The 27,708-nt window shown below is 41.4% G+C and overlaps 1 protein-coding gene across 1 annotated transcript in view; it reads right to left on the reverse strand.

The window, feature by feature from the left end:
- LOC145345154 (prolyl endopeptidase-like) overlaps window positions 1-27,708 on the reverse strand; it is a 143,409-nt gene that overhangs the window by 54,665 nt on the left and 61,036 nt on the right. Inside the window, exons 10-11 of the mRNA XM_080192824.1 lie at window positions 12,914-13,017; window positions 1,507-1,643 (exon numbers count right to left, since the gene is read on the reverse strand). Coding sequence (XP_080048950.1) covers window positions 1,507-1,643; window positions 12,914-13,017 — 241 coding nt within the window. The remainder of the gene's footprint in view (window positions 1-1,506; window positions 1,644-12,913; window positions 13,018-27,708) is intronic.

Below are 27,708 nucleotides of genomic sequence, written 5' to 3' on the forward strand. Positions count from 1 at the left end.
GGCCCTACTTCTTCTCGTAGAGGGTGGTGAATCTCTAGAATTCTTGGCCTCAAAGGGTAGTGGAGGTTGGGTCATTACATGTATTTAAAGTGGAGGTGATCATATTGAATGGAGGGGAAGGCTTGAAGGACCTGTCAGCCTAATCCTCTTCTATTTCTTGCGTCCCACTGTCATTCAAATAGATTACAGCTGATCTGTATCACAACACCATATACCCACCTTGGTTTTGCAACCCTTAATACTCTTGATATAGCAAAAACCCATTAGTCTTAGTTTTGAAATTTTCAACTGACCTACCCTTAAAAACATTTTGGAAAAGAGTTTCTGATTTCCACTATCCTTTGGGATGATGTTTTAAGACCATAAAGCATAGGATCAGAATTAGGCCACCCAGCCCATCGAGTCTGCTCCGCCATTACACCATGGCTGATATTTTTCTCATCCCCATTCTGTCTTTTCCCTATAACCCCAGATCCCCTTATTAATCAAAAACCTAGCTATCTCTTTCTTAAAGACACTCAATGACCTGGCCTCCACAGCCTTCTGCAGCAAAGAGTTCCACATATTTGCTACTCTTTGGCTAAAGAAATTCCTTCCCATCTCTGTTTTAAAGGATCATCCCTTTATCCTGAGGTTGTGCCCTCGAGTACTACTTTTTCTTACTAGTGGAAACATCCTCTCCACGTCCACTCTATCCAGGCCTCGCAGTATCCTGTAAGTTTGTCACCCTTTAATTGCCTGGATTTAATTGTAAGGTTATGCTCCCTTGTGCTGGATACCTCCAAAGAAAATGGTTAATGCACACTGTGACATTATTGTTTAATAATAGTACACTGCGTGATAAAATACACTAATATATTGAAGTGTTGCAAATGAGATATACATCCTCTGTCACAATTTTTGAGTCAAGATTTGTATGTCAACTTCAATAAAGAAGAAAAAGAGTCAAGATTTCATTGTAACTTTGTTGATTTGATTAAAGTAAAACAAAAGCAGATCGGAATTGAAGAGATTGAGAACGATCAAACTTAAGGTTATAGTGTGAAAAGTATTAAAGAGAAACTACAAAGGACTTTTGAAAACAATCAATCCCAATGCCAGCCTGGTTAACTAATGAGTTAATCAAAAGAAAAAATGAATCAATCCAATGGGGAAAAAATCTATACCTTTTATCTTATCCATGGAAACCAAAATTTCATGTAAAATGCTTTTGCAAACAAAAAATAAAATTCACAATAACACGTTTAAATTCAATAAGTCAATTATCCTACCTTTATTGAAAGTTTTCCTTGAAGGCCTCTTCCTCACTGGAGGACAGTAATCTATATATTCAATTTCCCCCTCCATATTCCTGCCAAACCTTCTATACCCACCTTGCACCACCGAAGTAATGCCAGATTGAAGAACCTCCATCTGCTCCATTCAGTCATAATATAACATATTTGCTAACTCAGAGCCCACAGGAGATCTGCCAGCATTTAGAAAAACCCAAAGTCTACTACATACCTGTAGCTTGGTGTGAGAGATATATTGAAGCCTCCATATCCATAAAGAAAAGCAGGATGAGAGTTATCAAGTTTGATTCCTTTCTTATGGACAATGAACATTGGTATTTGTGTCCCATCTCTACTTGGATAAAAGAGCTGCATACAAAAAACATAACCCTATTATTAGGAGGATTGCATTTTATATTCTGATTACCATTAAAATGTAAAATAAGGTTACCAATTCTGATGGAAGTAGTCAACATTGCCACATAATTTCCAGAGTATTTTACCTTTGTGAACCATTTAGGTGTGTATCAGTTTTGGTAGGCCACATACCAAATATACCTGCATCCCCACTAATTTGCATATATCTCAAGTTGCTGCTGTAATACAGGGTCTTGATAAGCCCATACCCAGAGTACTGCGCACAGTTTTAGCCTCCTTGCCCAAGGAAGGACATACCTGCCTTAAAGTAAGTGCAACAAAGGTTTACTTAACTGATTGTTAGGATGAGGAGATTGTTCAATGAGGAGACATTGAGTGGAAGCAGGCCTATATTCCTGAAAATGAGAGGTGATTTCACTGAAACATAAAATCCTTAAGAAATTTGACAAAGTTGATGTTATGTGGATGTTCCTCCTCACTAATGAATTCAGAATTATGGATCACAGTCACACAGGAGGATCAATCATTTAAAATGAAGATGAGGAAAATTTCTTTAAAAGGAGGGCTGAAGATGCTGTCATTAAGTATATTCGCTGATTGATAGATTTCTGAATAATAAAGGGACTTAAGGGTTATGGGGATAGTGCAGGAAAGTAAAGTTGAGGCAAATTATCAGGCATAATCTTATTTCATGGTGTCCCAGACTTAAAGGGCTGAATGACTCACGCCTGCTCCTAATTCGTATTTTGTACCATACAAAAAGCAGAAAAGGTTAGAAATTTTCACCATGTCTGACAGCATGCAAGACAGAAATAGGAATTGGGCCATAGATAGATACTTGGGAGCAATTGTCAGGTTGCAGCTGTGAATGATGAGGAGGATAGTGCAACTGATGTAGTTTATATGAATTTCAGCCTTTGACAAGATTCCACTTGAACAGTCAAAGAAGGCACATGGGATACAGGGTAATTTGATAAAGCGATTCAAAATTGACTTAGTTGTCGGAGAACAGTGGGTGATGACAGAAGGTTGTTTTAAGTGACTGGAAGTTAGCATTCAGGGGCATATCACAGGGATCTATGCTGGTTCCCCTATTATTCTTCATTTATGACAGATGACTAAGTGGCAACAGTAAGTTTGGTAAACTTGCAGATGACACAAAGATTGGGCACGTGGTTAAAGTGAAGCTGAATCTCTTAGGATACAAGAAAATATAGATGGAATGGTCAAATGGGCAGATAAATGGCAAATGGAAGTTAACCCTGAAGTTTGGAAGGGGTAATTTGACAGAGAAGTATTCAAAGAACAGCATGACAGTAGGAATTTTGGTGGGACAAAGGGACTTAAGCATGTTTGGCCATAGATCTCTGAAGGCAGAAGGGCATGTTAGTGCAATGGTATAAAAGGTATATGGGGCACTTGCCTTTTTCAATCGAGGCATAGATTACAAAAGCAAGGAAGTCAAGGTGGAATTGTATAGAATTTGGTTGAGACCACAGCTAGAATACCATGTGCAGTTCCAGTCACCACATTATAGGAAAGATGCAATTGTGCAGAAGAGGATGTAGTAATTCACCAGAATACTGTGATGGAACATTTCAGTTATGAAGAGAGCTTGGATAAGCTTGGATTGTTTTTGTTGGAAGTCTCACAACACCAGGTTAAAGTCCAACAGGTTTATTTGGCAGCAAAAGCCACTAACTTTCGGAGTACTGCTCCTTCATCAGGTAAGTGGGAGTTCTGTTCACAAACAGGGCGTATAAAGACACAAACTCAATTTACAAAATAATGGTTGGAATGCGAGTCTTTCCAGGTAATCAAGTCTCAAAGGGACAGACAATGTGAGTGGAGAGAGCGTTAAGCACAGGTTAAAGAGATGTGTGTTGTCTCCAGACAGAACAGCTAGTGAGATTTTGTAAGCCCAGGCAAGTAGTGGGGGTTACAGATAGTGTGACATGAACCCAAGATCCTGGTTGAGGCTGCCTCACATGCACAGAACTTGGCTATCAGTCTCTGCTCAGTGATTCTGCGTTGTCGTGTGTCGTGAAGGCCGCCTTGGAGAACGCTTAAGGTCAGAAGCCGAATGCCCACGACAGCTGAAATGTTCCCCAACACGAAGAGAACACTCTTGCCTGGTGATTGTTGAGCCAGTGGCTTTTGCTACCTAATAAATCTATTGGACTTTAACCTGGTGTTGTCAGAGTTCTTACTGTGTTTACCCCAGTCCAATGGTGGCATCTCATGTTTTTGGTGGAGCAGAGAAGACTGATCAAGGTATATAAGATTATGAGGTGCATATGCAGAGTGGATAAGGAGCAGCTCTTCCCCTTAGTTGAAGGGTCAGTCATGAGGGGATATAGGTTCAAGGTGAAAACGGCTAATGTTACGCCGCTGTTCAGAAAAGGTAGCAGGCAAAAGGCAGGGTTAGTTTAACGTCTGTTGTTGGAAAAATGCTTGAATCCGTCATCAAAGAAGAAATAGCGAGGCACCTAGAGAAGAATTGTTTGATAGAGCAGACGCAGCACGGATTCGTTAAGGGGAAGTCGTGTTTGACAAATTTATTGGAATTCTATGAGGATGTGACTAGTGCGGTAGACAGGGGAACCGGTGGATGTGGTGTTTCTCGATTTTCAGAAGGCGTTTGACAAGGTGCCGCACAAAAGGTTGCTTCAGAAGGTTAGGGGGCATGGAGTTGGGGGTAAGGTGTTAGTGTGGATAGAGGATTGGCTGTCTAATAGGAGGCAGAGAGTTGGTATCAATGGGTGCTATTCTGATTGGCGGTTGGTGACTAGTGGAGTGTCGCAGGGATCGGTGCTGGGGCCTCAGCTATTTACCATTTATATAGATGATCTGGAGGAGGGGGCTGAGTGTAGGGTGTCAAAATTTGCTGATGACACAAACATGGGTGGAAAAGCGAATTGTGCAAGGGTGTGGATAGTCTGCACAGGGATCTAAATAGGCTGAGCGAGTGGGTGAGGACCTGGCAGATGGAGTACAATGTTAGCAAGTGTGAGGTTATCCACTTTGGCAGTAGGAGGGATTACTATTTAAAGGGCGAAAAGCTGCAGCATGCTACAGTGCAGAGGGACCTGGGGGTCCTTGTGCATGAGTCGCAAAAACCCAGTCTGCTGGTGCAGCAGGTGATCAAGAAGGCAAATGGGATGCTGACCTTTATAGTGAGGGGGATAGAACATAAAAGCAGGGAGGTCTTGCTGCGACTGTACAGGGCACTGGTGAGGCCGCAGCTGGAGTACTGTGTGCAGTTTTGGTCGCCGCACTTGCGCAAGGATATTTTGGTCTTGGAGGGAGTGCAGAGGAGGTTCACTAGGCTGATACTGGAAATGAGGGGGTTGGACTATGAAGAGAGACTAAATAGACTGGGTCTGTACTTGTTGGAGTTCAGAAGGATGAGGGGAGATCTTATAGAGACGTATAAAATAATGAAGGGGATGGATAGGGTAGAGGTAGAGAGATTCTTCCCACTCAGAAAGGACAGCAGGACTAGAGGGCACAGCCTCAAGATAAGGGGGGGCAGTTTAGAACGGAGTTGAGGAGGAACTTCTTCACTCAAAGGGTGGTGAATCTCTGGAATTCTCTGCCTGTTGAAGTGGTGGAGGCTACCTCACTAAAAATATTTAAGTCACGGGTATATAGGTTTTTGGTAGGCAAGGGAATTAAGGGTTATGGGGAGAAAGCGGGAAAGTGGAACTGAGCCACTTCAGATCAGTCATGATCTTATTGAATGGCAGGGCAGGCTCGGAGGGCTAGATGGCCTACTCCTGCTCCTACTTCTTATGTTCTTATGTGAGGGAGAGGCAGTTTAGTGGGAATGTGAAGATTTTACCCAGAGGGTGGTGACAATCTGGAATGCACTACCTGAGAGAGCAGTAGAGGCAAGTTGCGTTTCAACCTTTAAAATTTACCTGGATGAACACTTAGCACATCATAACATTCAAGGCTATGGGCCAAGTGCTAGTAAATGGAATTAATTTGGAAGTCAGGTGTGTATCGTGTGTCGGTGCGGACTCGATGAGCCAAAGGGTTCTGCACTGTATGATTTGATGCATGGATTTAAGCAAATGCAGTCCCACCCAGCTGGGTGATGGAGAGTAATGGGGGGGGGGGGGATGATGGTGTGATTAGCGGTGTCAAAGATTGCAGCAGGACAAAGAATAGTACACCATGGTCACAGACATGTAGGATCTCACTTATAGATTTGACAAAGTTCTGTGGGAGGGGCAAAACCTGATTGCAGAGATTCCAACAAGCTCCTCGAAAGATGGGCATGGATTTGTAAGATAACAGCATGTTTCAGGACTCTGGAGGAGAGAGAGAGAGATTGGCAATGTTTGGCAGCTTGCAAAGGCAGACGAGTCAAGGGTATTTTTTTTGAGGAGATTGGTGATCATGGCACATTTGAAGGGAGGGGAACCATAGCAGAGGAGAGGGAACAGTTAATATCAGCTAAAATGGGGACCTGGAATGGTAGTCAACAGTTTCAAAACAAAACATATTTACTTGCCTTCGTAATTTTATCTAGCATTCTATTCTAATGTGACTACAACCAAACAAATATAACAAAATAAAATGACAAAATGATAACCAATTTAGAACACAAAACATTCATATACTCCTTAAAAGAGTAAAATTGGAACAATTAATTCATTTGACACCATCTCTTCGCAATGCTCAGCAGCTCTCCAGTTATTTCAGTACGCTGATAATAGAGCCCTTGTCGAAGATTAAAAGAAGCTGATGAGGACCAGCCCCAAGAGAAAAGAATGTCTGCAAGCAATGAAATACTACATAGATAGGGCTAATTTTAGAATCATTGAGAGAACCTTCAAAAAAGTTTCTTCATAAAAGGGTGTTGCTGTTCCACATTTATCAGAACTGTTTCAAGTTGACAATGATATACATATAATAGTAATCTAATCACAGCAGTGAATGAATTCCTTGGGGCCAGAGTTACGTAAATGATTCAAGTGCATACACTCTCTCTGGTATAAAGTGTTAAGGATAAATCAACAGCTGTATAAAATTTAGTGAAAGTCTTTAGCCATTCAAGGGAATGGGGAGAACTGCTCAACATGTTGCTGGTTGAAATGCAAGCTCAGGGGAAGAAGTTGCAAAGATACTGTCAATGTTGGAACCCACTTCAGTTCAGCTACTTAACCATAAAAATACATTTTTTTCATCTATTCCCCATCTAAAGAATCACTTCAACCATTGTTAGTATTTCATCTTATGTGAAGAGTAAATAACATGGGCAAAAGACATGCATTAAAAAAAGCATTACTTAGCAAAAAATGTGTAAAATGTCTTCAGCTGCCAGCAGGTAATGAGGGGAGTAAAATAGCATCACAGTGATGCTGACCTTTCACTAGTCCATGTAGGGCAAAATGGATACAAGTGAAGCCTATTGAATCTTTGCTTAACCTTCTCTGTTATAAAGAGAACAACCTCAATTTCTCTCGGCTCTCCACTGAAATCCTTCATTCCTGACACTAGAGAACCTCTCCTGCACTCTCTCCAACGCTTTGGTATCCTTCTGGAAGTACACATACCACAATTGAAGACAATACTTTAGCTGAGGCCCAACCAGTATTTTTACAAAGATTTAATACAACTTCCTTGCTTTTCTATTGTGTTAATTAAACCAAGTATTCCATAAGCCATTTTAAATATATTCTCCGTAACTTGACCTGCCACAATCTAAGATTTGTGCACATCAATCCCCAGGTCTCTTTGACCCCACACACCTCTTCAGAGTTGTACTATTTAGTTTTTATTACCTCCATCATGTAATTTTGCATACAGAATGCATCACTTCACACTTCTCTGCATTAAACTTAATTGACTGTCTCCCTATTTCAACAGTCTGTTCCCGTGCCCATTTGAAGTCTGTTACTATCCTCCTAGTTCCTACATTACTGAGTTTTGCATCATCTGCAAGTTAAGCCTTCTGTACCCAAATCCAGGTTATTAAAATACACCAAAAGGAGCAGTGGCCCTAATACAAAACCCTGGGGCACACCACTATATACTTCCTTCCAGTATGAAAAGCAAGCAGTCACCACTCTGCTCTGTGGCCCACAACCTAACCCACACATCTACTGGAATGTGGAAGAAAATTGAAGCACCCAAAGGAAGCCCACGCAGACACAGGGAGAACGTGCAAACTCCGCACAGTCACCCGAAGCTAGATATGAACACAGCCCCTGGCGATGTGAGGCAGCCGTATTAACCAATGTGCCGCCACACTTTGAAGCAGAAACCCAGAAGATATAGTATTTGGATAAAAGTAAAACAATTTTTATTTTTGCTTTATAATTTTGTGTTTTGTGTTTCAGGTAAATATTTACATCTATGATGTTTTCCAATTCATGATTAGGCATTCCAACATTATTCTACAATCTTGAAAATTCTAGAGTCCAGAAGTGACTTGGGCTGAAGAGTATCAGTTATGCAAATGATAGCAGTTGTCTCAAACTATAACACTCTAAAAGCCCATTTTATCCTGCTTGCTTCGCTGAATATCTTCAGTTCTAAAATATCCACATGACATAATCTATTACTATCGTGGCATTTTTAAATTTACATAGATGCATAGGAACAGGGTAGGCCATGCAATGCTTCAAGTTTGCTTTGCTATTAGATTATTACTCGTCTATACCTCCATTTACCAGATTTTTTTCACATCTTTCAGTCTACTTAATTAACAAAATTTTAACTGTCCCACCCACCTTAGCCTTTTCAGGGAACATGTTCAAAGTTTCTCCACCATAAGTGTCAGAAATGTGGTTCCTAATTTCACTCCTAAATGATCTAGCTTAATTTTAAGATGATGCCATCTTGTTATGAATCGTTTTACTAGCTGAAATAATTTATCTGTATCTATCCCTATGAAATGTTTGAATAATTTTAGGCTCTTCGATTATATCATACCTCAACCTGCTAAGCTGAAGTCAGGTTTTTGCAACCAATCTTAATCATTTAACTCCTTAAACACTAGTTTCATTGTGTTGAATTTCCAATGTGTCCCTTTCAAGGCTAATTTATCTTTCCTGTACTTCAAGGTGCAAAACTGAACATCTCTATGCCAGGTAAGTCTGATCAAAGCTGCGTACAATTGAAATAGAATTCCTTTTCTAATTTTTTGAGATAAAGATCAATATTCCATTTTCCTTACTTTTAGTGGTTTTTGCACGTGGACATGAACATTCCTCATCACTCCCTACTTAGAAAGCATTCACAATTTGACACACAGTCCAGTTTGCCAGGGACCGCCTTTAAGGCCTCTTGTAATCTAAACATTTGTAGAAGGCTTAAGTTGGTTATGTGCATTTGATCATATGACTGAAGTACCATTAGATGTATTTCATTTCTTTCATTTTTAATCTTTTTACCGATGCCTCAGTGACTTTTTAAACTGACCTTTAAGTTGAAATGCTGTGGCATTTGGAAAACGCTATTGCTAAGATAACTGGATGAAAGCGCACCACAATTTTACAAAAGTGAAGCACCTCCTGCTTGGTGAAGCTTAAAGAAGGGGGTCAACATAAAATAGCTTTAGCCCTCTGTGACACATAGTGTTTCTAGACAACTTCTGTAAAATACTACAACGCATATTTGCCAAGCTGCTGAAGAGAAGTGATGCAACAACAAACTTTAAAATTGATAAAATGGACTTAAGCTAGTGAAATCAGAGTAAAAACGTTGAAGTGCTGGGCACTGAGGAATCTTTAGTAGGCCTTTATTAAAATGCCACAGATGGATGAAATAGAAAGCCAATAGCAGCAGTGATATTTACATAAAATATTTATAAAGTTCTGTCTCACAAAGGACCACATGACACCTACTCGGGGCAATTTGAAGCTGCCTCTCATGCTCCATGACCCTTTCTCATGTTGGGCATCCAGCTTGCCTATTATTCAAAGTAATACAGTGCACAACATAAAGGCAAAATACTGCGGATGCTGGAATCTAAAACAAAAATAGAAAATGCTGGAAAATTTCAGCAGGTCTGACAGCATCTGTGGAGAGCTTCAAGCCAATTTTTCAAGTTAGGATGATTTTTCATCAGAGCTGAGTTAGACCTGCTGAGATTGCAAAACTTACAGATTTGCTTCAAGTCACATGAAGTGTTTTCAGCAAACAATATCAACTACTATTCTAACAAAATTAGTGTGCTGGTTGTGAGGACAGTTGAGGGAGGTTTGTGGGATAGTATAACATAGTCCATTCCATATCTTGGATTAATTTTTAAAAAATATTCTATAATTTAAGCAATTTGAACAAAACAAATTAGGAATTTAGCACTAAAAATTGAATTATTAAGCAATTTAAATAATAAACTTTAATCAACAATGTTGATTTTGCATCAGCTACTGAGACAGTTGGTACAATAGATTCGTTGTTTCACTTTAGTCATTTAATGGGCCGGTACTCCTGCTTAGCATGGAAGTTTTGTTTATAAAGTCTTTTTTTGACATAGGACCACTTGACCTGATCGGGGCAATTTGCAGCCACCTTTCTGACTCTTTTTCTAGCAATATAGCCTTTCCTGCAGTACCCAGGTTCATGGCCTCTGCCACTCTGGATCACCCTCTCACCAAACCTTCCACTCCTCAGAGTCTCTCTCCAGCACCTTCATTGTGAGGGCTCTGGAGATGAATGGCTGGAGAATTTGAACCTGCTCTTCCTATCTCTCACCACTCATCTGCAAAGCTGTCACTCTCACGTCAAGCATCAAGAGAATGAAATGCAAGCAGGACATGTTCGCGACAGTCAAGGATCAGAATAAGTTGCAGGCCCCGAGGATAAATAGAGAGAGAGGTTAGAGTATGGGAGAGACTGAGAGCCTGGAGTCTCTCTCCATTGTACTTCACTCATCTAGTCTCATTCCATTTAGATAACAGCGTCTTTTGATTTCTCCTAATGAAGCATCACTCTTCCCCATATTAAACCCCCATTTGCCAGGTTTTGTCTGATCACCGAATCTACTAATATTATCTTGCAGAATCACAATATCCTCATCACAACATGCCTTTCCACCTATCTTCGGGTCAACGGCAAATTTGGAAACCTTGTATTCTGTTCTCTCCTCTAGGACATTAATGTAAATAGTGAATGATTGCGGGCCAAGAATAGATCCCTGCAGTACTCTACTTGTTGCATCTTTCCACTTTGAAAATGACTCATTTATTCCAACTCTGTTTTCAATGTAACAAATAGTTTTCAATCCATGCTAATACTTCCTAACATACTCCTGCCATTCTATGGGCTTTTACTTTATGCACCAGGCTCTTATGCAGCACTTGTCAAATGCCTTTTGGAAATCTAAATACACCACATCTACAAGTTCTCCCCTATCTAGTCTTGCTGTTACATTCTCAAAGAAATAGAGCAAATTTGTCAAACATGATTTACTTTTCATAAAACCATGTTGACTAGGTTTGATTTTATTAAGCGTTCCTAAATGATTAGCTATTTCCTTTTTGATTACTGACTTCAGCATCTTGCCAATAATAGGTACTAAACCTATAGTGGTCTCTCGTTCTATATGTTTTATCTTTGAGTATTTTTGAACAAGGGAATTACATTGATTGTTTTCTGATCTCTAGTACTCACCCAGAATTTAGAGTTATGAAAAATTTCAACCAATGGGTCCACTATCTCCGCAGCCACTTACTTTAAAACCCTGGCATGCATTTCATCAAGTTCTGGTGATTTGTCTGCCTTTAGCCCCTTTTCTAATACTCAATCCCTTGTGATTCGGATTTGTGCAAGTTCCACTGTGTCATTTGAAGTAGCTTGTTTAATGCGTTTTTCAAATTTTTTAAAATACTTTGTCTTTCCAGAATAATTTGAGGTCAATCTAGTACTTTTCAGGGGGCTGATGGACTGGCTTCAGGTGCTGAGCTACTGAAAGAAAAAAAAACACCCTCTGCTCTTGTAGCCCTGGGTTGATTTGGCTGGCTGAGGAATACCCCTGGTCAATATTGATCCCCAAGATACTGATGGCGGGGGACTTGAGACTGATTTTCAAAAACACCTCCAAAAACTAAGAGAGATGGCTGACTTTTTGCTTGCATGAGTCATACAAAAATACTTTATATCTACATTTTGTTTTATTCGTGGCATAGGATTGAGGCAGGAATAAAGGAAAGTTTCTTCAAACAGGGAAGAGAAGAAACTTGAAAACATTTGGAGTAACACAAATCTTGATTTGTACAAAATCCTAATTTCTGTGCGGTACTAAGAAAGCTGCTGTCAGTTGTGGTTCAAATGTGCCATGTCTGTGCGTCCCAACATGGTCAGCAGCAACCAAGACAGCAGGCAGAGACAAAGTTAGTGAGTTACCTTCAGATATTAATTCATTTGAGTACTGCACTGCACTTAGGAGTTCTAAGTTGTTACTTATAACACTGAAGAGGTAACCACTGGTGAATTACCAGTGTAAATTAAAAACTAGAGTTTGATCAGTGGAAGTGATAACCAGATTCTGAATTATCTGAATAAGGGAACACTGTTAAAGGATATGTCCTCTTTCTAAGAGATATTTCAAAAAAGGATACCCATCTTCCAAAACTGATAAATCATGAGAAACAAGCATTGTAAATGTTAAGCTTCTTGTGCCATCTTTGAAATAGATATGGATTTGCACAAATGGCTTTATGATAATTTTAGGCAGGCAGGTTACTTGTCCATTTACAAGCTAGCTTGAATATCAGCTGGATCTCTGGCATCAATGAGCAAGATGGGGTGCTCTATTTGTAACTGCTGGCTGTCCTTTTCTAGATCACAAAACGCTCACCACATTGTCTACTTCGAAAAATCCGGAATTCCACTTCTTTGGGGCAGCACGGTGGCACAGCGGTTAGCGCTGCTGCCTCACGGCTTGTGTTACTGTCTGTGTGGAGTTTGCACATTCTCCCTGTATCTGTCAGGGTTTCCTCCGGGTGCTCCAGTTTCCTCCCACATTCCAAAGATGTGCAGGTTAGGTTGATCGGCCATGTTAGATTTACCGTAGTTTCAGGGAGATTAGCAGGGTAAACTGTAGGGTTACAGAGATAGGGTGGGATTGTTGTTGGTGCAGGCTAGATGGGCCAAATGGCCTCTATCTGCACTGTAGGATTTCTATGATTTAGCAGAAATAACCCCAATTATTCTCAACTGGATGTAAATTTTAGTTTTTACACTACTTGGTTTTACACATTAAAATAATTAGGACCTTGATTAATTTTTTCACCCTTTACCTGAATAGTTTGGTAATCAGATGGATCAAAACCCTTCACTGTCACTTCTCTGAAAATCCGTGGCTCCAAATCATCTTGGGTCAGGTCACAGTAATAAATAATACCTGAAAGATATTTGCGTAAAAATATTTTATATATATATATAGGAATTAAAATAATTAGAAAATTAATTTCAATGTGGCATAACAAGGAATTTGACTTGCTGACAGCTCCAAACACACAAATCATATCTGTTTACAGTACTGAGTAGTTTCAGTGCCACAACCCCCACTATCAGAACGCATATTTACGCTTTCTCTAGTTGTGGACAACTCTTCTGTGCAATTCTCAGTGAACACATGAAACCAAAACTCATATAATCTAGGCATGCTAGCCATGCTCAGAATAGTATTCACAAAAAACACTGATCTGGATGGTTACGTAAACTAACGATCAAAGTGTTTTGAAATATTAATGAGCCCGGTTTCCCTACCACTAATATTTCCCCTTCCTTGCTTAAAATATTAATTCTTTGCTGAAGCACAGGCATTCAATGTTTGCTATTACCTCAAAAAATAGCCAATATTTACATGCACTGTAGATTGAAAATCAAATATTTTTCATTCAGTACTGAGATAAGACTGACCTTTCCTTCTCCCTCTCCTGCTCTCATCTTTCCCACCCTCTAGCATCAATACCTTATTCGACTCTACACATTATTAATATACAATCACCTGCACTATTGCTAAATTTGCCAGGACTCATGGAGAGCTAATTTTTAGATCATCAGATGTGCACACTTCAGTTAAGTAAATTAAACATGAGGATGTCCAATTTATCACATGACAGGAAGGATCTGATCACTCTTGAGTAGATGCAGAAGATGCTTACTAGAATGCTGTTGAGGAAAGATTGGATAGAATGAAGTTTTTTCCATTGTAACAGAGGAGGCTGAGGCTAGATTTAGTTCAGGTGTATAAAATTGGTCTGAGTACATAGCAAGCATCTGGTTCGCTTTGTAGAAGTCAATAACCAGTAGCACAGTTTTAAAGAAATTTGTTGAGGATAGAGGGGAGTTGAGACATATTTTTTCGCCCAGAGAATTGCTAGGGTCTGCAAAAATGGTAGAAGAAGAATCCCTGCTGCATTTGAAATGTATTTGGAAATGCATGTGAAATGTTATAACCTACAAAGCTACAGATCAAGATTTGGAAAATGGAATGAAGCTGGACTACACTTTTTCAGCTAGTGCAAACATGATGAATTGAATTCTTTGCTGTAAATTTTTAAAACTCAGTACATCAAATGACGAGAACACTTTTATAGTAGAATTAAGCATTTTACAGCAGAAGTAAGCATTTTTAATTTATCAAGACATGTTATTATTAATTAATTCACAATGTCTGTATTAATTTATCCATTGTGGCAATTAGAAATTGAAGTATTTTGTTTACCAATGAGAACATTTTTTGAGAAAGCACCAAACCAGCATTTAAGAAATTTCATTGCTACAAATTCACATAAAAATGTGAAAAGAATCATAAAAAGAGAATGTGGACGTGTATATCAAATTTTAAACTGAGTAGACAGTTACAGAAGATGGCAAGAAATAAAAATATATGTAAATATGTTGCACTTAAAAAGAAAGAAAGCAATTTGCATTTTGTACAGTGATGAAAGAGAAAAAAGAGTAATATGAGCTGATTAATTAGTAAAGCACACCTGTCCATCATTGTAACTTTTCACAATCCATACTTTAGGCAATATCACTATCTTAATGCTTTAGCCAAGATATTCTCAGGCAATTCGCATGATTGTTGCTGCTGACTGGTGTGTGTCACTGCACATATAAATTGTGATCAGTAAGTAACCAAACTCCAATTTCTAAGAGGCCTAACAAATTTTCCATGGCTGATTTAAGATAGTTCCCACAGAACTGTAGGCTGAATTGGGCTGTAGACACAGGAAAAGAAGGATAGGAAATTTAAACATGAGGATCAGAATTGTGAGTCACGAGTAGGTCAGGAAGCAGAGGTGACTGACGAGAAGAACTTGGTGCGAGATGATAGATTATGAGCAACAGAACTTTGGAGCTGAAGCTCATGGAGAAAGATTAAGAGGAGAATGTACCAGTTTGTGGCTGGAGGTGACAAAGACTAAGGGAAAAGGTAAGCAAGATTTTAAATAATTTGCATCACCCAGACAGAGGAGCCGAAAAAATAACAAACATAGGAATGTTATTTAAAAGAAGAAGGGCTACAGTGGGGCACAGGTAGGTGATAATACAAAAAGTGGAGCAAGTGGTCTTTGTGATTGAGGGATTATGTCATCAGAAGGTAACCTTTGGATCAAATGGAATGTTCAAAGTTGTGAACAATCTGATTCACCTAAGAAAGGGCCATATGAGGTAACAATACTTTTGTTTATATTCCAATTCAATCAAACAAAGTCCAATTCAGAGTTTCAATAAGTTGAGACATTCCTGATCCAAGCTGACAAGACAGGGCTCTCACCTCCTGTCTTGGGCTTGATCTACACAATACAAGCTGATTGGAGTAGGCATAGCTCCTCCGCCAAGGTTTGATCTCATTTGCAGCTTAGCCAAAAGGCCAAGGTGCTGCTTTTAAAAATTGCTTCAAATGAAGCTAAAATGTAACCTAACGACCTCAACCAAGCACAGCATGTCGATACTACACTTGATCGTAGCCAAAAGGCTGATAAAAACAGATACTACACCTGATCTTAACCAAAAGGCCGAGACACTCAAAGTTTAGCTTTCTCATTTACTGCTTTTGTTTCATTGTGATATGATCATGTTTAATACAGATTTCTTAATAAAGGTAGATTCAGTGTACAGGCTTTATTTCTCCCAACAATGAAGGATATTTAAGGATGAAAACCATTGCTGTTTGTGAAACCTGCTTTTGACATTAAATATGCATGATGACTCTCATTCTACAGAGTAGAGGCATCACTCCTAAGTCTGGACTGAAGTCGAACTCAAGTTCAAGAAACTCAACAAGCTATCCCAAAATATCACTTGTTCCCCATAAACAAATAATTTAAGATTAACAAAACAAATATCAGCTTCCTATCCGTACTTTTGCAAATACACGGTTCAGGCATAGCAAAAATGAGGTAAGAAACTGGTGAAGCCACAACAAAAGACTACTTGCATGCTAAACAGCTGAATTCCCTTCTTTACAGCTCTGTGGATGTACCTGCACAGGGGCAGCAGTGGTTCAAAAGGACAGCTCACCACCATCTTGAGGAGAATTGTTTGATAGAGCAGACGCAGCACGGTTTCGTTAAGAGGAAGTCGTGTCTGACAAATTCATTGGAGTTCTATGAGGATGTGTCTAGGGCGGTGGATAGAGGAGAGCCGGTGGATGTGGTGTTTCTTGATTTTCAGAAGGCGTTTGATAAGGTGCCTCACAAGAGGTTATTACAGAAGGTCAGGGGGCATGGAGTTGGGGGTAGGGTGTTAGCGTGGATAGGGGATTGGCTGTCAAATAGGAGGCAGAGAGTGGGGGTCAATGGGTGCTATTCGGATTGACGGTTGGTGACTAGTGGAGTGCCCCAGGGGTCGGTGCTGGGGCCTCAGCTATTTACCATTTATATAGATGATCTGGAGGAGGGAACTGAGTGTATGGTGTCGAAATTTGCTGATGACACCAAGACTGGTGGAACGGCAAATTGTGTGGAAGGTATGGAAAGTCTGCAGAAGGATCTGGATAGGCTGGGTGAATGGGCCAGGAACTGGCAAATGGAATTTAATGTTGGCAAGTGTGAAGTTGTCCACTTTGGTAGGAATAATGGTAGGAAGGACTATTACTTACGTGGCGAAAAACTGCAGCAGGCGACGGTGCAGAGGGACCTCGGGGTCCTTGTGCATGAGTCGCAAAAACCCAGCCTGCAGGTGCAGCAGGTGGTCAGGAAGGCGAATGGGATGCTGGCCTTCATAGCGAGGGGGATTGAATATAAAAGTAGGGAGGTCTTGCTGCAACTGTACAGGGCACTGGTGAGGCCGCAGCTGGAGTACTATGTGCAGTTTTGGTCGCCGCACTTCCGCAAGGATATTTTGGCCTTGGAGGGAGTGCAGAGGAGGTTGACTAGGCTGATACCGGAGTTGAGGGGGTTGAACTATGAGGAGAGGCTGAATAAACTAGGCTTGTACTCGTTAAGAGTTTAGAAGAATGAGGGGAGATCTCATTGAGACATATAAGATGATGAATGGGATGGATAGGATAGAGGTGGAGAGGCTCTTCCCGCTCAGAAAGGACAGTAGGACTAGAGGGCACAGCCTCAAGATAAAGGGGGGGCGGTTTAGAATGGAGTTGAGGAGGAACTTCTTCACTCAAAGGGTGGTGAATCTCTGGAATTCTCTGCCCGTTGAAGTGATGGAGGCTGCCTCGTTAAATATATTTAAGACGCGGGTTCATAGATTTTTGATAGGCAAGGGGATTAAGGGTTATGGGGAGGGGGCGGGAAGGTGGAACTGAGACACGACAGATCAGCCATGATCTTATTGAATGGCGGAGCAGGCTCGAAGGGCTAGATGGCCTACTCCTGCTCCTATTTCTTATGTTCTTATCTTCTCAAGGGCAATTTGGAGCGGGTAATAAATGCTGGCTGAGTTAGGCTCACCCACTAGAGTATGATCATAAAAATTAGAACACAGGACTAGGCCTTTCAGGTCCACCAATGTCAACAAAATCATGGAAGGCAAGTTGTAAACTCACCATCAACTATCTGCCATTCTTTATTGAAAAATATTAAGCACATCAAATAACTTTTGCTTCTGTACTTCTTAGGATCATTGAATAGTACAGCAAAAGGAGGCCACTATTTGGTCTTTTGTAGAACAATACAATTGGTCTCACACTTTGCCTATTTTCTGAGACTTCTGAAATTTTTTCTCCAAGTTTTTATCCATTCCCTTTGGAAACCTAAATCTGTATTCACTAGCTTTTCAGGCAGTGCAATCCAAATCCTCTTCATGTCACCTCTTTTTTTAGTCAATCATCTTAAATATGCCTCCTTCTGGTTGTTGATCCTTGCACCATTGGAAATGGTTTCTATTTATTTATTCTATCATGATTTAAACACCTCAATAAAATCTTTTAGTCTCCTCTGTTTTAAGGACAACAACTCCAACTTTGCCAGTCTATTGTATACTATATAGATAAAAATTATTCATCCTCGGAGCTTTGAGTAAATATTTTCTATACTGTCTAGAAAGGCTACACATTCTTTTAGTTGTAGTAACCTGCGATGAGGACTATAAGCCTCACAGAAAACATATGATGCATATGAATAGTAACTCTGCTGTCAGTGACAAAAGGAAATGTTAGAACGTTGCAATTCACAAATTCAGCTTTGAAACCATGTCAAGTAGCAGAACGCTCAACGGCCTGGTTTTTGAGGAGCCTTGGAGAATCTACAAGCCTTTACGACATAGTGGGTGGGATCTGAATGAGGGAGGTTCTACCCCATTCATAACAGATTGAAATTTCTGCCCGAAGGAGAAGAAGAAGAATGATGATGGTAATTATGATGAGGAGGAGGGGGAGGAGGGACTCATATATGAGGAAAACACAAACACAGCAGGGCCATTTAAACTTAATTCTGGAGTTCAAACAGACTTTATTTCCACTGTAGCGAGGGCCTTAAGATGTGGTGTAGTCGTTATGAATTTTGAGAGTAGCTGTAAATGCGCATGACAGGTGGATATTCTGCAAGGTTATTCAAGTCCCTGTTCCTTTCCAAAAAAAACTGCCTCTGTTGGTGTGAGGTAAAGAAAACTGTTGTTGCAGTTACAATAGCTGTTGTTTGACATTATCCTAAAGCAATCGTTACATCATTATGAATGGCTACATCCCAAACCTATAATTATCCCAGCAGGGAGGCCTCAAGCTCACAATTTGATTGACAGCAAGAAGAGGTTATTAGAAGATTCTTTGATGAGGGATTACAAGCACCAGTCTTTTCTACAAAGAACAAAGAACAACACAGCACGGGAAACAGGCCCTTTGGCCCAATGAGTCCGTGCTGCCATCTTAACACAGCATTTCCTACACCTACCTTGACCCGTGTATATGCGTATGGCACCCCCATTGGAAACCAGATTCAGGAGAGAATAATTTAGGGACAATTTGTTACACCAATCAGCCTAAGAGCACATCTTTGGGGTGTGGGAGGAAACCGGAGCACCCGGAGGAAACCCATGCAACCGCAGGGAGAATGCGCAAACCCCCACAGACACTGGCCCAAATCCATGTATCTGCACAGCAAGCAGTGATAGTCACTGAACTGTTGTGGTGCCCGTCTGCTGGTCCAGTTTTAAGCACACACAACGACGCAAAGTACTAGGCCACTCTTGAAACATCCAAGAGCAGCCCACGCACGACCCACCGTGTGCATGCCCCTCGTTAGACAACAAGGTGGACCGACACACCTGCAGAGTAAAAGAGACAAAATATCAACACATGTAGCATTAGATTTCCAGTAACGTCCCGAGGCTCTGACCCTTATTTAAAACCGTCTCCTATAACCCTCCATCCATGTTTCACTCATGTGCCTATCTAAGTAAACCTTAAACAAGTCCAGCGTGCCTGCCTCCACCACCTTACTTGGTAGTGCATTCCATACCCCCACGACCCTCTGTGTGAAAATCCTCCCTCTAGTATCCAAATTATACTTCTCCCCCCTCACCGTTAGCTCGTGACCCCTCGTGATATTTGTCTCCAATCTAGGAAAAAGCCTGCCACTGTTTACTCTATCGATACCCTTCATTATTTTATACACCTCTATCAGATCCCCCCTTAATCTCCGTCTTTGTAAGGAAAAGAGCCCCAGTTTACCCAATCTTTCCTCATAACCCAGTCCTTCCATACCAGGCAGCATCCTGGTAAACCTCCTCTGCACTCTCTCCAGGGTCTCCACATCCTTCCAGTAGTAAGGTGACCAGAACTGGACGCAGTACTCCAAATGTGGTCTAACCAATGTTCTGTACAACTGTAGCATTAGACGCCAGCTCTTGTACTCTATACCCCTTCTTATAAAGGCTAGCATTCTGTAAGCTTTCTTCGCAACCTTGTCCGCCTGGGTTTCCACCTTCAGAGACTTGTGCACTTGCACTCCCAGGTCCCTCTGCATTTCTATACTCTTAATTGGTCTACCCTTTATCGTGTAACTCCTCCCTGCATTATTCCTTCCGAAATGCATCACCTCGCATTTATCAGGATTAAATTCCATCTGCCATCTGTCTGCCCAATATACCAGCCTATCTATATCCTGCTGTGTCAACTGACAGTCCTCCTCGCTATCCGCCAATCCCGCCATCTTGGTGTCATCTGCAAACTTGCTGATCACACCACGTACGCCCTCTTCCAAGTCATTTATATATATTACGAATAGAACAGGTCCCAGTACTGAGCCCTGTGGCACACCACTGGTGACAGACCTCCAGCTAGAAAAGGACCCTTCCACTACTACTCTCTGTCTCCTGTTGCCTAGCCAGTTTTCAATCCATCTAGATACCTGTCCCTGTATCCCATGAGCTTTAACCTTTTCTACCAGCCTACCGTGAGGGACTTTGTCAAACGCCTTACTGAAATCCATATAGATGACATCAACGGCTCCATCGTCAACCGTTTTTGTCACCTCCTCAAAAAATTCTACCAGATTCGTAAGGCAAGACCTCCCCTGAGCAAATCCATGCTGCGTATCCCTAATCAGATCGCAATGCTCCAAATGCTTATACATCCTATCCCTAAGAATTTTTTCCAACAACTTTCCTACCACTGAAGTCAAACTCACTAACCTATAATTACCAGGGTTATCCCTACTGCCCTTTTTAAACAGCGGTACCACATTAGCTATCCTCCAGTCCTCTGGGACCTCACCTGTGTCCAAAGAAGAGACAAAGATTTGCGTCAGATGCCCAGCAATTTCATCTTTCACCTCCCTAAGCAGCCTGGGATAAATGCCATCAGGCCCCAGAGCTTTATCAGTTTTTATGCTACCTAAAAACGCTAACACTTCCTCCCTCGTAATGGGTATTTCCTTCAACTGGTCTACAGCTCCCTCCAAGACATTACAAGACACCAAGCCCCTCTCCTTCGTGAATACCGATGCAAAGTATTCATTCAGGATCTCCCCCATTCCCTCAGACTCAATGCATAGTTCCCCTCCTTTGTCTCTAAGAGGACCAATTTTCCCTCTAACCACCCTCTTTTTCCTAATATAAGAGTAAAATGCCTTTGGATTTTCCTTAATCCTATCAGCCAAAGCCATTTCATGCCCCCTTTTCGCCCTTCTAATTCCCCTTTTGAGCTTCCTCTTGCTCTCTCTATATTCCTCCAGTGCTCTCTCCGTTCCCAGTTGCTTAGACCTAACATATGCCTCTCTCTTCTTCCTGACAAGTCCTCAATATCCCCTGTAATCCACAGCCCTCTAATCCTACCTTTCCCATCCTTCCTCTTTACTGGTACATGTCTTTCCTGCAACCTTTTCAGTTTGCCCGTGAAAGCCTCCCACTTGCCAACCGTGGACTTACCCGTTAACAATCTCTCCCAATCAGTGTCCTTTAGCTCCCTCCTAATCCAGCTATAGCTCGCCTTCCCCCAGTTCAGCACCCTCCCCTTCGGACAGCACTCATCCTTTTCCATTTTTATCCTAAAGTAGACAGACTTGTGGTCACTGTTAGCCACATGTTCGCCTACTGCAACCTCAAACACCTGACCCGGCTCATTACCCAAAACTAAATCCAGTATAGCCCCCTCCCTAGTCGGGCTAGTTACGTACTGCTCCAAGGACCCTTCCAGCACACATTTTACAAATTCCTCCCCATCCGAACCCCCGCTCTAGGCACCTTCCAATCCACTCCAGGAAGATTAAAGTCACCCACTACAACAACCCTATTCTTTCTGCACCTATCTAAAATGTCTTTACAAATGCCTTCTTCCACTGCCCTCGGGCTGTTGGGTGGCCTATAGTACACCCCTAGCATAGTAATCGCTCCCTTCCTATTCCTCAACTCCACCCACAGCGACTCAATCCCTAACTCCTCCATATTATCCTCCCTCTGCACTGCTGTGATGTGCTCCTTTACTAACAACGCCACCCCACCACCTCTCTTCAACCCTCCTCTGTCACACCTAAAACAGGAATATTCAGCAGCCAGTCCTGCCTTCCTTTAACCATGTCTCCGTCACTGCCACCACATCCAAATTCCTCACGAACATCAAGGCCCTAAGCTCATCCGTTTTACCCGTTACACTTCTTGCATTAAAACAGACGCAAGCCAACCCTCCAGGCCCACTCGGATCCTCCTTTCCCCTGATAATTTTCCTTTCAACCAAACCTACCCTGTCACCCAACTCGCTCCCAATCCCAGTGCCTAATAAGCGATCAGTCTCATCCCCACGCCCCCCCCCCCCCCATTAGTTTAAACCCTGCCAAAACACTCCAGCTAACCTCCCAGCTAAGATATTTGTCCCCCTCCATTCAAATGTTCCCCATCCCTCCTGTACAGGTGCCCTATGGTAAGTACTTACCGTAAAATCCCTACAGTGTAGAAGGAAGTCATTCAGCCCATCAAGTCTGCATCAATTCTCTGAAAGAGCATCCTACTTAGGTTCTCACCGCCTACTCTATCCCTGTAACCCCATACATTTATCATGGCAAATCCACCTAACCTACACATCTTTGGACACAAAAGGGGCAATCCAGCATGGCCAATTCGCCTAATCTGCACATCTTTGGACTGTGGGAGGAAACCTGAGTACCCAGAGGAAATCTATGCAGACACATGGAGAACATACAAATTGCGCATAGGCAGTCACCCAAGGCTGCAATCAAACCCTTGGCGCTGTGAGGCAGCAGTGTTAACCATGGTGTGCTATGCCATTCTCAAGGGTGTTTTAAAGTTTTCATGATTTTATTTTATTACAGTAAAAGCAGTTCATCTGAACGTGGCAGCTGAAGTCTTCAAATGGCAGATAGAGGGTGAGTTGGCATAAAGTGTAAGGGAAGAGGTGAGCTGGTACTAAATAGGCATGGGAGCTGAAATGGAGCTAAAGGGTGTGACGGGGGAATGAGTTGGCACTTTCTCCCAAAGCAGGTGCGGCAAGCCAGAGATTTTCTGACTCACATGGCCTCAGGAGCAAAAATCCAACCCACTGAAAGACTATGTTCAAGATATACTTTATCTGGCAAAAAAAGAGTTGGAGCAGCTGCACATTATCTTCATCACAATGGCATCAAATACAAATGATGTGATGACGGAATTAACTATAATTTATACTGTTAGATTCTGCATTTGCAACAATTAAAAACAGCTGGAAACTATTTTTTCATGAAAATGGTTCTCCCTTTACAATTTGCTTAATTTCTTCCAAAACGGCAGCCAATGATGACCCTGGATAGCCTTAACTAAACTGACACTGCAATTAATAGTTTATACAAACATTTCAGAACTCAGGTTAATCAAAGTAAGTAAAATTAAATGTCACAGTATGCTATAATTTACATGTCACAGATTCTATCATTACAGCATTTACAAGTTTCGTTTGCTCTTTTTAGAATTGTACCATTTTATCATTGCTGAAAGGATTGTAGTAATTAAAGAAAATAGCATGCTGCGCAGGAAGCAGTGCTGTGTCTTGCGGGGAGATAAATATGACCCAGAATTGATTTCAAACAATGTTACAAAATATACAATGGCAATAAAAGTGATTATTTTGATAAGCATTGCAGCTGAATTCTATAGAATTATAAAGGAAAGTTCCTCTCTTGTTCACTGAACAGTTACTGACCAATCAGACAGATCATTAGCTGAACACTGCAAACATCTACCAAATGATCAAGAGCAAAGATTCTACACTGTAAATGGAATGAACCCTTAAATATAAATGCTTTAACAAACTTTCTGAATCCTGAACTGATCTGAATTTAGTTAACACTGCCTTGCTTCATCCAATCATAAATGCAATTCAATGCACAATGTTGAGTTTTTAACCACACATATTATGCCCCCTATTTGACTTTGCAATAATACATTGAGAAAAAAGACTTATTGCTCTAAGTAATAACTAGATGGTAGTGCCCGTAGAATAAGTCATTTAAAGACGACAAGTAATTTAGTTTTTTCAGTATTATGTAAAAGGGAGTCTACGAAGCAAATCCTTAATGCTTTAGGTTTAAATAGCAAGAAAAAATAGTATTAGTGCCAATAGTATGTACTACATGGTTTTCAACAGCTGCTAATACTCCTGGTTAGACAAAAGAGACAATAATTAAGCCACAGAAAATGTGCCAAGTGCTAGTGAAGTCATGCGAACAACATGTTGATTTTACTTGTGCCACACTGGTCATGCACTCTTGAATGAAAGCATCAGTCCGCCCTCACGAGAACAATAGTAGCACTGGAAACAGGCAAGTGCTTAATGGCATCATCTGCTTCCCAAAAGTTCAGTTGTCCTCCTGCATCTGAAGCTAACTAATGACTGTATCTTTTCCACAATAAAACACGTGTTTGAGATATTTATGTTATCGTTTGATATACGTTAAATGGAATTGGTATCCAGATCTTTGCCTTGCTGTTCCTTTATTTCACAGACAATTTTTAATATAACTAATTGCAAATTTTGTATCACAGACGGAAGATAATATATAGGTTACAAATATATAGGTTACAGAAAAAAAAGTCACAAAGTGGGATAGAAAAGATATAAATAAAAATGTTTCAGATGCTTGCAATAAATAAGAGAAAATGCTGACAAAAACAATGGTTCCAGCAGCATCTGTAAATAGAAAAGCTGGGTTAAGAGGAGTTAAGTGGCAAAAAACAGGAAGGAAGATTATCATCTGAACGGTGGCAGTTTAGGAAAAGGGGAAGTGCAACGTGACCTGGGTGTCATGGTGGAATAGTCGCTGATGGGTGACATGCAGGTACATCAGGCGTTGAGGAAAGCTAATGGCATACTGGCCTTCACAGCAAGAAGATTTGACTATTGAAATAAGGATGTCTTGCTGAAGTTGTGATGTGGAGATGCTGGAGTTGGACTGGGGTAAACACAGTAAGAAGTCTGACAACACCAGGTTTAAGTCCAACCGATTTATTTGATCGAGGAACCTCAAAAGCTTGTGAGTTTACTATCAAATAAATCGGTTGGACTTAAACCTGGTGTTGTCAGACTTCTTGCTGAAGTTGTACAGGGCCTTGGTGACGCCACACCTCGAATATTTTGTGTAGTTTTGGTCCCCTAGTCTGAGGAAGGAATCATAGAATCATACATCGCGGAAGAGTCCCTTTGGCCCATCGAGTCCACACCGACACATTAGAAAGAACTGAACTTCCACCTAATCCCATCTGCCAGCACATAGCCCATAGCCCTTAGCCCTGAATATTACAATATGTCAAGTACTCATCTGGATATTATTTGAAGGGTGTGAGGCAACCTGCCTCCACCACCCTGCCAGGCAGACATTCCAGACAGTCACCGCCCTCTGGGTAAAAAGGTTTTTCCTCGTACCTCTCCCAAACCTCCTGTCCCTCAGCTTGAACTTATGTCCCCTCGTGAATGACCTTCAACTAAGGGAATAGTTGCTCCTTATCCACTCTGTCCATGCCGCTCATAATCTTGTGCACCTCAATAAGATCGCCCCTCAGACTTCTCTGTTCCACGAAAACAACCCCAGCCTATCCAACCTCTCTTCATAAATGCTCCATCCCAGGAGCATCCTGATTAATCCTCTCCAGTTCAATCACATCTTTCCGATAATGTGACAACCAGAACTGCACACAGTATTCTAGCTATGGCCTCACCAAATTTCTATACAACTCCAACATGACTCCCCTGCTTTTGTAATCTATGTCTCAACTGATAAAGGCAAGTATCCCACAAAGCTTTCTCACCACCCTACTAACATGCCCTTCCACTTTCAGAGATCAGTGGACAAACACATCAAGGCCCTTTTGTTCCTCAAAACTTCTTAGTGTCCCACCATTCTGTCAAATTACTCCTTCCAAAGTGTATCACCTTACACTTTTCAGGGTTAAATTCCATCTGCCACTCATCTGTCCATTTGACCATTCTGGTTATATCTTCTTGTAGCCCAAGACTCTCTGAATAACAGATGTGTTGAGTATAGGGCTAACGGGAAGACTTTGAATAGTGTGGAGGAGCAGAGGGATCTAGGTGTATGTGTACATAGATCCCTGAAAGTTGGGAATCAAGTAGATAAGGTTGTTAAGAAGGCATACAGTGTCTTGGCGTTTATTGGTAGGGGGATTGAATTTAGGAGTCGTAGCGTTATGTTGCAACTGTACACAACTCTGGTGCGGCCGCACTTGGAGTATTGTGTGCAGTTCTGGTCCCCACAATACAGGAAGGATGTGGAGGCTTTGGAGAGGGTGCAGAGGAGGTTTACCAGGATGTTGCCTGGTATGGAGGGGAGATCCTATGAGGAGAGGCTGAGGGATTTGGGGTTGTTTTCGCTGGAAAGAAGGCGGCTAAGAGGGGATCTTATTGAAACATATAAGATGATTAGAGGTTTAGATAGGGTGGATAGTGATAGCCTTTTTCTTCTGATGGAAAAATCTAGCACGAGGGGGCATGGCTTTAAACTAAGGGGGGGTAGTTATAGGACAGATGTCAGGGGTAGGTTCTTTACCCAGAGGGTGGTGAGGGATTGGAATGCCCTGCCTGCTGCAGTTGTAAATGCGCCTAGTTTGGGGGCGTTTAAGAGGTCCGTGGACAGGTTTATGGACGAAAAGGGATTGGTTTAGGTTAGTGGGTCATTGTTGTTTTTTTTTAAACTGGTCGGCGCAACATCGTGGGCCGAAGGGCCTGTTCTGCGCTGTAATGTTCTATGTTCACTGTTAACCACTGTCCAATCTTTGGGTCATCTGCAAACTTACTAATCATACTCCCCAACATAGTCATCAATGTCATCTATATAAATGACAAATAATAAATAGGGGGCTCTACACATATCCCTTCCAGTCACTAAAGTAGCTTTGTCATTACCCTGTGTCTCCTACAACTGAGCCAAATTATCCTGTATCCCATGTGAATTTACCGTCTTTACAAGTATCCCTGTGGGACCTTGTCAAAGGCTTTGCTGAAATCTATATAAACGACATCGACTGCATTGCCCTCATCAACACACCTGGTTACTCTCTCAAAAAATTCAATCAAATATTTTAGGCATGACCTCCCTCTGATGAAGCCATGCTGACCATCCCTGATCAAGGTTTGTCTCTCCAAGTGGACATAGATGTTCCCTTTCAGAAATTTCTCTGATAGTTTCCCTACCACTGACGTGAGACTCACTGGTTGGTAGTTCCCTGGTTTATTTCAAAGTCTTTCTTAAATAATGGAACCACGTTAGCTTTTCTCCAGTGGTCAGGCACATCTCCCTTGGCCAGAGAGGAATTGAAAATTTGGGTCAGAGCCCCTACAAACTCCTCCCTTGCCTCCATATCAACATAGGGCCCAATTCATTTGGGCCTGGAGATAAATCCACTTTTAAGGCTGCCAAAACCACTAATAAGACATTTTGCTACTGATGGAGTCCAGTGAAGGTTCACCAGGCTGATTCTTGAAATGGTAGGATTAACATATGAAGAGAGACTGGATCAACTGGGCTTGTACTCACTGCAATTTAGAAGAATGAGGGGGGATCTCATAGCTACATAAAAAATCCTGATGGGACTGGACAGGCTAGATGTACAAAGAATATTTCCGATGTTGGGCAAGTGGAGAACTAGGGGTCACAGTCTTAGGAATAAGGCGTAAACCATTCAG

The sequence above is a fragment of the Carcharhinus amblyrhynchos genome, chromosome 7, assembly GCF_965287045.1.
Source record: "Carcharhinus amblyrhynchos chromosome 7, sCarAmb.v2.hapA, whole genome shotgun sequence".
Taxonomy (NCBI): Eukaryota; Metazoa; Chordata; class Chondrichthyes; order Carcharhiniformes; family Carcharhinidae; genus Carcharhinus; species Carcharhinus amblyrhynchos.